This window comes from Trichomycterus rosablanca, chromosome 6 (genome assembly GCF_030014385.1).
Source record: "Trichomycterus rosablanca isolate fTriRos1 chromosome 6, fTriRos1.hap1, whole genome shotgun sequence".
Taxonomy (NCBI): Eukaryota; Metazoa; Chordata; class Actinopteri; order Siluriformes; family Trichomycteridae; genus Trichomycterus; species Trichomycterus rosablanca.
Window position 1 is genome coordinate 41,836,407 of NC_085993.1, and position 9,929 is coordinate 41,846,335.

At 37.5% G+C, this 9,929-nt stretch overlaps 1 protein-coding gene across 2 annotated transcripts in view; it reads right to left on the reverse strand.

Annotated features, from left to right (window-relative positions):
* Positions 1 to 4,183, reverse strand: part of rad18 (RAD18 E3 ubiquitin protein ligase) — a 78,329-nt gene extending 74,146 nt beyond the window's left edge. For both annotated transcript variants that reach the window (XM_062996984.1, XM_062996983.1), the window contains exons 1-4: positions 4,055 to 4,183; positions 2,512 to 2,590; positions 1,591 to 1,652; positions 1,340 to 1,410 (exon numbers count right to left, since the gene is read on the reverse strand). In XM_062996984.1, coding sequence (XP_062853054.1) covers positions 1,340 to 1,410; positions 1,591 to 1,652; positions 2,512 to 2,590; positions 4,055 to 4,105 — 263 coding nt within the window. In that variant the 5' untranslated portion in view covers positions 4,106 to 4,183. The remainder of the gene's footprint in view (positions 1 to 1,339; positions 1,411 to 1,590; positions 1,653 to 2,511; positions 2,591 to 4,054) is intronic.
* Between the last annotated feature and the right edge of the window lie 5,746 nt (positions 4,184 to 9,929).

Sequence of the window (9,929 nt, forward strand, 5' to 3'; positions counted from 1 at the left end):
GCGTCTGCTAAATGCAGAAAATGTAACTGTAAATGTTAACTGCTGAGCTACAATCCTGTTCTTCTTTTAGCCATATTACAAACACGCAATAATGCATCCAGGTGCATGAATGACTTCTCTATTTGAAACATACCCAGTATTAAATCTTTAATGTGTTCTTTGGACCGCATGAATAGATAAAGCTATGGTAACCAAGAACACAATAACAGTTTTCAAACACAGGAGAAACGGAACAGTCGCCTTATGTATAAAACAGGCAGAAATACTTTGCTTTGACAGTTCCTGATAACGAAAAGTCTGTTTGTTTATATCAAACTACAACACTAAGATTTGTATATTGATTTTACCACTATCCATAAACACAGCAAATCACATTCATGCACAAGTGCCATTGACCAAGTGAACAAAGGAAAGTCTTTTTAGGGGGTAGGGTAAGTTTTTAGTACACTAGAAGAGATTTAGCATCTACTGTTTCTGCCGTGGTAGATCATTGAGACCAGCCTTATAACAGAGGCGCTAATATCAAATTAGAATGCTTGGATGGTGCAGTAAATTAATTCACTAGCTCACAACTGCCAAAATCTCAAGCTTTCAACTTCAAATCCCAGGCAGAATTTACTGTGCCTAAATAATAAAGGTCCGATGAGTTTTATTGCCGTTGAAAATCGGGTCAAGCATTTGCATGAGTGCTGGGGTACTTGTGGAGTTCATAGCATGGTTATCAGTATTCAATCCAAATTATCTGGCAGGTGGGACCCGCATGCACAGCCAGGCACCGTGCAGCTACATTAGCATTTGCCAAGAACACCAGAACTGGCAGGTTCGCCATTTGTGCCCCATTCTCTTCACAGATGAGAGCAGGTTTACAATAAGCACATGTGACATGTGAAATAGTCTGGAGATGCTGTGTTGAATGGTAGGCTGCCTGCAACATTAACCAGCATGACCAGTTTGGCCAGTAATAGTCTGGGGAAGCATATCATTCTGCAGACCTGAATCCAATAGAGAACATCTGGGACATTATGTAACTATCCAGGCTTACTGACGCCCTGATCAACATCCAGGTCTGAGATGAGATCCGCCAGAAAATCATACACCTGCTTATCAGGAGCATGCCCAGTCGGGAGAACATACAGGCACATGGGGGACATGCGCACTACTAAGTCACACATGAGTTGCAATTATGTATTTCATGTATAGAATATTTGCAAACATTTATTATTTTGCTACTTTTTTTAATTAGCATTACCGCGCAGCCTCGGCTGAAGTGGCCCTGAAGACCTGCTGTGCATTTACCTTAAAAATATTAGCATGCTTGTATCAAAACATGAAAAGCTACCTCACAGACTGGAAGCTCTGTACAATGTCATCTAATATCCTGTTGTTCCTCAGCTCTTGTTCAGTCATTGGCTGAAATAAGAGACAATATTTCATTAAGGCTGTGCAACATACATGCAGTACCTTTATCACCAATTAGGACATCAAACTGGTTCCAAAAAGCTGAACTTAGGAATAAAAAATAATCAATATCTCAATACAGAAATCTAATTATTTATACAGCCCTGAATAATGGTGCTTAATGATACATACCGTATTGCAAACAGGACACAACAACTTGTAGGAAAGAAATTTCCGAATGCACAGGGAACAGACTGTGGAGAAAAACAGACAATATAATAGTTAAAACAGAAAATATTTTATAAATAATCACATATAAACATAAACATATTTACCATAATTTCCACAGACAACCAAAACTCAACATTATACTGTAGGGTTCACTACTTGACCAAAGGTTGATGGACGGCTAAAACTTTTAAACATTTTTATGCTAAACAAACATATTTTTCTATTGTTATTAATTGTTATTTGATCAAATGTATATTTTTGTATAGAACTGTACATGTTGGGTGCTTGGTTGGGTGCACACCACTGCGAAAGTTTTAAACTCAGACAGAAAAACTGGCCTGGCGTTCATATAAACACAATTGACCATGTTTGAGGAAAGGAAGGTTGAACAGGGTCTCTGCCCACTTCCATCGCCTACGGAACAGGTCGTGGTGTACATGGGGCCCAGCATGGCTTTCCATAAATGATATGGCTCTATGTGAGAACCCAAAACTGGCAGAAATGGTGTAATGGTGTAATGATCAGACTCTCCATGATCAGATCAGGGTTGTGCAAGCAGCAGCAAATTCACACAGGAAATTGAAAATGACTAGATTGGAAAATAAAAGGGGAAAAACACATTTATTTCTATTTTGCATATTTGCTAGACTTTATTGTTTTAAATCAGCTAAGTGCTGTGTAATGCTTGTTACATTTTGGTGTGTTGGAGGAGAAAGCAGCTACGAAACATTGGTTACAAAGATTCACTGATATTCAGAATGATTCAGTTGGAGTTAAAGGAACACTGGCTACACAATATGGCAGAATGAGGAAAAGTAAACATTGGTTTTACCATGTCATCCAAAGATCTAACCAGTATGTTAGTTCCTTATTTATACTTACAGTTATGGGAACACTGTGTCATCATGGAAATGTTCAAGAAGTCAAAGCAAATGGGACATCGCAGCATCGTGTCTATACTCTGATATAAAAAAAAACAGTAGGGATCACAATCACAAATACAGTCCCAATCATTCAGTAAATAAACAGTTGACTATCATGATATGTCTCATACAAATGTTTAAACCTTTAACATCAAGTATGTGTACGCTGATAGGTCAAAACATTAGGACTTTAAGGATTTTAATCCTTCAAAACATAGACTGTAATAGACAGGACATTCATCTTCAGTATGTTATGAGTAAGGCCCTACCTAATTCATGGGCCGTGAAATGAGCTGTTTCCCATGTAATATGCAATTACATATTGTAAAATTCGAAATGTAAAGTTTGTGTTTAGAAATTCAACATCTCTCAATAGCGTAGCGCATAAAATATGAGGCGCAATATGCGGCAATCCTATAGCAATCATACGGTTATTACGTTAGTGCTGACAAGGTTTGATGTATGTGTTTACGTATTAAGTGCATTTTGTCCCTTTGGAGATTCCATAAAGTGTGCTTCTCTACACACGTGATCATTTCTCTGTAGTTTGTGCTCAAAAGAACAAGCCAGTAAAGTATTATGCTCCCAGTAGTTTGTCTATGTAGTTAATTTCTTTCTTTCTTTATAAAGTCATCAAACTCTAAAGACGCTCGTTACATTAGCAATTGGTTAGACAAAATGTCCAAGATGTCAAAGTCTAAAGTTCGGAAAACTGCCAACCGAGAGGATGGTGTGTCAAAACACAGACAAGTACTTTGGTCTTTGAGAGGGAGCTATTAAGATTATGTATTAAAGGTTACATTGGTCCTATCATTCATTGTATGAGTTTTACTTATTGACTGCCATGAAATGTGGCACTTTGCTTTGAATTTTGTTAAATCTGTAATTATTGAAAAATGAAATCTGTAAGATTAGGAACATTAGTGAATTTAGTAGGGCCCTAGTTATGAGAAGGATTGTCACATGCACAATTCATGCACAATTCATACACAATAGGTATTGTCATGCACTTTTTTTGAAGGGTGATCCCTGTGTTTTGGTTTATATCTGGTGTACATTCTAGATGTAAAGATACAAAGTATCTATACTCTGATCCAATAACATATCAAGATACAAGTTTGCACTCGTACAGTCTATTAAGACACACACACCTAATTGTTTACATTTGTAAATTCAAGTGTAAACTTGGAAGGTCTTAGTGTTCCATGCAGTTGGCTTTGTGTTTAAATTTTATATTTATATTATTGAAGTTTTCTCTCCTTCTTAAGAATGAAAGAGACCGTTATTCAAAATAATAAACAAACTACACAGAACTAGTTCTAGCCCAATCCATGAAATGTTCAGTACACAAACTGTTACTGTTTCTTTCTGCACCCAATTTAAACGTTAGACAGCAGAATCCTGGATAACATAAACATCTCATTAGCTTTATGGTAGCTAATCCGCTAATGCACTACTGGCTCGCTGCTTTAGCAACACACTTGACCGCGTTTTATACTTACTTTCAGACACGCAAGGTTCGATGGTAAATCCGCTTCGGCTGAATTAGACATTATGAATAAAGTTTTAAGTAACTAAACAAATGAGTGAAAGTAAGCGGTGCAGTGCACGGATAACTGATACCGCTATTTGCCCGCGTACAATTTGATAGCTCGCACTGACGTCACATCCGCTCATGGTTTCACCTCAAGCTTAAAGCAGTGTTTAGACACTCATGTTGAGGATATAAATGAACAAAAGCATTAGGTTTATAGATTACTTTGAACGTTATTTTGGGGAGGGTTGTGATGAAGGTTGAATGGTTTTCCTTGTTGTCTATCTGTGTGTGTATGTATGTGTGTATCTGTGCTACCCCCATATTTTGAAGTTTGTTCAATAATAGAAGATAAGTTACAGCAGCTTTCAAGAATACAAAAAATAGAAAATTACAAAATGTTTACATGTATGTACACATATACTAAATAGTAAGAATATGTAAAAATTACAAAAATATAAACAGTATTTATAGAGGAAGTTAAACCAAATATTGCAGTTATTAGAAATATTGCACAAAGTACAGCAGTAAAGTGCAAAGTTACAAAAAAATTACAAAAGTAAAAATTACAAAAATATAAACAGTATTTATGAAGGAAGTTAACCAAATGCACAGTTATTAAAAAATATTGCACAAAGTACAGCAGGTACAGCAAGTATTGCACATAATTTAAAAGTAATTGCACAGAGAAGTACTAAAAACCAAGTGAATTATTGTGATGGTAATTGTCTACGTTTGGGACGGTGCTGGTTGTATAGCCTGACAGCAGAAGGAAGAAAGGAGCTGCGATATCTCTCCTTTGAGCAACGCGGGTGAAGAAGCCTGTCGCTAAAGGAGCTGCCCAGTGCAGTCACAGTTTCATGCAGTGGGTGATCAGTGCTCTCCATTAAGGATGACAGCTTGGCCATCATCCTTCTCTCCCCCACTGCTTCCACCGAGTCCAGGGTGCAGCCCAGGACAGAACTCGCCTTTCTAATCAGTTTATCCAGTTTCTTCCTGTCTGCTGCTGTCATGCTGCTGCCCCAGCAGACAACACCATAGAAAATGGCCGATGCCACCACCGAGTCATAAAAAGAGCTGAGAAGGGCCCCCTGTATTCCAAAAGAGCGGAGCCTTCTCAACAGATAGAGTCTACTTTGGCCCTTCTTGTACAGGGCTTGTGTATTATCCGACCAGTCCAGTTTATTGTTAAGGTGAACACCCAGGTACCTGTAGGAGTTAACAATCTCGATATTCCGTCCCTGGATGCTCACTGGTTTCAGTGGATGTGGTTTAGACCTTCGAAAGTCCACCACCAGCTCTTTTGTTTTGCTGGTGTTGATCTCAAGGTGGTTCTGTCCACACCAGTCCACAAAGTTCTTGGTGAGTTCCCTTGGTGAGAATGTGAGGTTTGTAGTTTATTGTGCTGATACTCTATCCTGATCAATATTGTATATACGTACAGTACAATGATTCTTTTTTCCTTTGTTATTTTTTGAAATGCAATAAAAGCTTAAACCAGTCTAGTAAAATCACAGTCATTTAAGTGTCTAAAATGAGGTTGTTTTAAGTGTGATTTAAGCATAAATAATAAAAAGTGTGATATAAGTCACATTTGACGCATCTTTCAGAACCAAAACAAAATTGTTCCCTGAGGAATTTTTTTGGTCAGTTTATGTTGAGGATATAATTTGGAGGAGAGTCTAGTTGTTGGCTAAGTATGTAAATTTCTTAATAAAATTTTACATACAATTTAGTTATTTTAGTTAATTTAGTTATTTCAAAATTTGTTAATGTTAGGAGAAGAAAAAACATTATTAATTTATTTTTTTAATGCAAGATAAACACATTTTGGATCATTTCTTCAAACCAATTAAAGTTACTAATTGTAGAAGTTTAAATATAACATACACCGATCAGGGATAACATTATGACCTCTCACTGTCCATTATATCAGCTCCACTTACCATATACAGTGGGGAAAATAAGTATTTGATCCCCTGCTGATTTTGTAAGTTTACCCCCTTACAAAGACTTGAACAGTCTATAATTTTTATGGAATGTTTATTTTAACACAGAGACAGAATATCGACAAAAATATCCAGAAAAAAAACATGAAATAAAGGTTATAAATTAATTTGTATTTAATTAAGGGAAATAAGTATTTGATCCCCTACCAACCAGCAAGAATTCTGACCCCCACAGACCGGTTATGTGCCCATGAGGCACACAAATTAGTCCTGTCCCTGTATAAAAGACTCCTGTCACAGAATCAGTTTCTTCAGTTCAAATCTCTCGACCACCATGGGCAAGACCAAAGAGCTAAAGGACGTCAGGGACAAGATTGTAGACCTGCACAAGGCTGGAATGGGCTACAAGACCATCAGCAAGAAGCTTGGTGAGAAAGAGACCACTGTTGGTGCGATAATTCGAAAATGGAAGAAATACAAGATCACAGTCAATCGCCCTCGCTCCAGCTCCCTTGAGATCATTGACAAGCTCCTCCCGTGTAATTCTGGACTGACCTCACCTTTCTCAGAATCATTCTTACCCCACCAGGTGAGATCTTGCATGGAGCTCCAGAGCGAGGGTGATTGACTGTGATCTTGTATTTCTTCCATTTTCGAATTATCGCACCAACAGTGGTCTCTTTCTCACCAAGCTTCTTGCTGATGGTCTTGTAGCCCATTCCAGCCTTGTGCAGGTCTACAATCTTGTCCCTGACGTCCTTTGATAGCTCTTTGGTCTTGCCCATGGTGGTCGAGAGATTTGAACAGAAGAAACTGATTCTGTGACAGGAGTCTTTTATACAGGGACAGGACTAATTTGTGTGCCTCATGGGCACATAACCGGTCTGTGGGGGTCAGAATTCTTGCTGGTTGGTAGGGGATCAAATACTTATTTCCCTTAATTAAATACAAATTCATTTATAACCTTTATTTAATGTTTTTTTTTCTAGACTTTTGTTGATATTCTGTCTCTCTGTGTTAAAATAAACCTTCCATAAAAATTATAGACTGTTCAAGTCTTTGTAAGGGGGTAAACTTACAAAATCAGCAGGGGATCAAATACTTATTTTCCCCACTGTAGAAGCACTTTGTAGTTCTACAATTACTGACTGTAGTCCATCTGTTTCTGTACATGCTTTATTAGCCCCCTTTCATGCTGTTCTTCAATGGTCAGGACCCCCACAGAGTAGGTATTATTTGGGTGGTGGGTCATTCTCAGCACTGCAGTGACACTGACATGGTGGTGGTGTGTTAGTGTGTGTTGTGCTGGTATGAGTGGATAAGACACAGCAATGCTGATGGAGTTTTTAAACACCTCACTGTCACTGCTGGACTGAGAATAGTCCACCAACCAAAAATATATCCAGCCATCAGCGCCCTTGTGTTGATAATGTCTGTCTTCCCTTGTGTAATATGTAAAGTACTGTGACATGGCAATTTCCTTCAGGATCAATAAAGTATTGTCTTATTTTATCTTATCTTATATGATCTAAATTCTAAATGTGTTCATATTCATACACTTAAGTTGCTCGGTGAAAATATTGTGACTTAAATAAAGGTTAAAGAAAATTTAAAAATCACCAATTTAAGTTTTTATTGCATTTCATAAAATTTCCGAACTTGTGAAGTTTTGATTCAACCAAGCAGTTTCTTTTGTTCTATTGATTATTGTTAATCTTACTTTTTTAAAGACCCAAACTAATTGATGAGGTTAATCCATTGTAGCTTTTGTATGGCTTTTTAATTTGGAATTGTCTAATGGTTTGATTTTAATTTAATGTTTATGACTTGACCAGACCAGGGGCACAAGATGTCTCAAAAAAATATTGTCCGTGGACTGGCTACTCTAAATCAATTTACTGTTTTTTTGTGTTGGAAGGGCATGTTTTTGTATTCGTTGTCATTACGTGTTGCAATTACTGTATGTTGTAGCAACTCATTGTGTATATGTAATAAAAATAATGCACATGAACTCTACAGCCTGGATTGTGCTGCACCACTGACAAAACCTTTCAGATGAATAAGGGCTAAAAAATCTCCCTCTAGGTCTTATAATATCTATTTGATCCAGACATCAAGTGGTTCATGGAAAATGATTTTACATGGACCTCAAAGAGGAAAAAACGTACTGATTAATAAAAAAAATTCATTTCAATTTTCATGGGAAAATTGCTTTAAATGGTCATAATTATAAAGGTGACTCTAGGTTTCAAGGACAAGTGGAGCTTTTTATCACTACAAATGATGAATGTAAATTACACTACACTTAAAGCAATTATAATGTCATGATCGCAAATTCAGTGCTTTTTTCCCACCCACATTATTGTCTGGATATTTGTGCCCGGCCCTTGTATTCTTTCTGACGCTCTTTTCTTACATTTCTTGCTTATTCAAGGTTTTCATAATTACCTTCCCACTTGATTATAGTGGCTCTGTACTTCTGAAGATTTTAAACAGCGTACTGAATAAAATAGCAGCATCAGTGATGATCTACAGATGTGAGGGTAACACAATACACCCAGTTAAAGCTTTAAGCTTTAAGAGTTTCTATGCTATATACTTGGGATTCTGAACTACTGGGCCATGGACTGCTTAACACCTTTAGTGGTTTATGGATCTACATTCAGGAGAAGCCAACAGGCAATAATGTACCAGTGATCACATTTTATTCATTTATTCATTATTCACTTTTTCACTAAATAATTAATTCTTGTAAGAGTATTTTGGTCCAGCGCCACCCTTAATTAAGGTGGGAATACACCCTGGACAGGTTGCGTCCATAAGGTAACGTAATGTAAGATTAATAACAGGCCAACACCTACTCAAACATTCACATACTCACTTACATTTGCACTCAAGAGTAGCCAATCTATATTTTGCAGGATTTTAGGAGAAGGGAGAAACCCAGATTTGCACAAAAAAAAAACAATGCACAATATGTAAAATTTCTGGACATTTACTAAAAGCAAGAACTGAACCCAGGTCCTCAGGACCCATGTTCATGTGAGCATTCACTTTACCAGCTGCATCATTATGACACCCATATCCAAGGACCTTAGGATTACTGGTGATTCATGACCCACTTTACTATTTGCACTAGTATGTCAGGGGCCCACCAATGGCAACCAGGAACCAGTTAAGGAAAGATCTTCCGATTACTAGTACAGTCCCCTACCTGTTGAGCTACCTATGCCTCATGGTGGCTCACCATCATTAAAGAAATAATAATCAATTGAAAATGAACCTGAACCTAATTTGTTTAGCAGATTAGTGTCATGCCACCTGCTTTGCCATTAATGTCTGGCAGGGGGGCATGGAGGCAGAGATGTCTCATAGTACTGGTTTGTTGAACAAGTCTGTACACATCAATGAGTGTTAATTAGCTTCAGATGGAGGAAGGTATATAAAATCACAGTTTTATACCCACAGTTGGCAATGTGGTTGAAAATGTGATGCTGAAGTCCAGCACTAATGGCTTATGTTACCACACGTTGTCTTCTTTCCAGGGAACTCACCCAGTACTGCAGCAACCTGCATGTGTGGACCAACTCCCAGTTTGTTTCTCTATTCACTTTTTTCAAGATATTCTTGAAATGAAAGAGGTTGAGAATTTCTGGTGTAAACAACTTCTTAAGGCTTCATCAGAATTATTCATTAATAATCAATACAATGATTAAACCATCTAATAATGTATGAAACCTTGTTGTCCTGGATGACCCGTTGTCTTTCTCTTCTCCAGTAGCTAACATGACAAGATCATGCTGGTTTCTTCTGTACAACATAAAGAAGATTCTGCCATTTCTCTTTTGAAAGCCACTCAGCTTCTTGTCTGATCACAGGAATGACTGGAGGCTG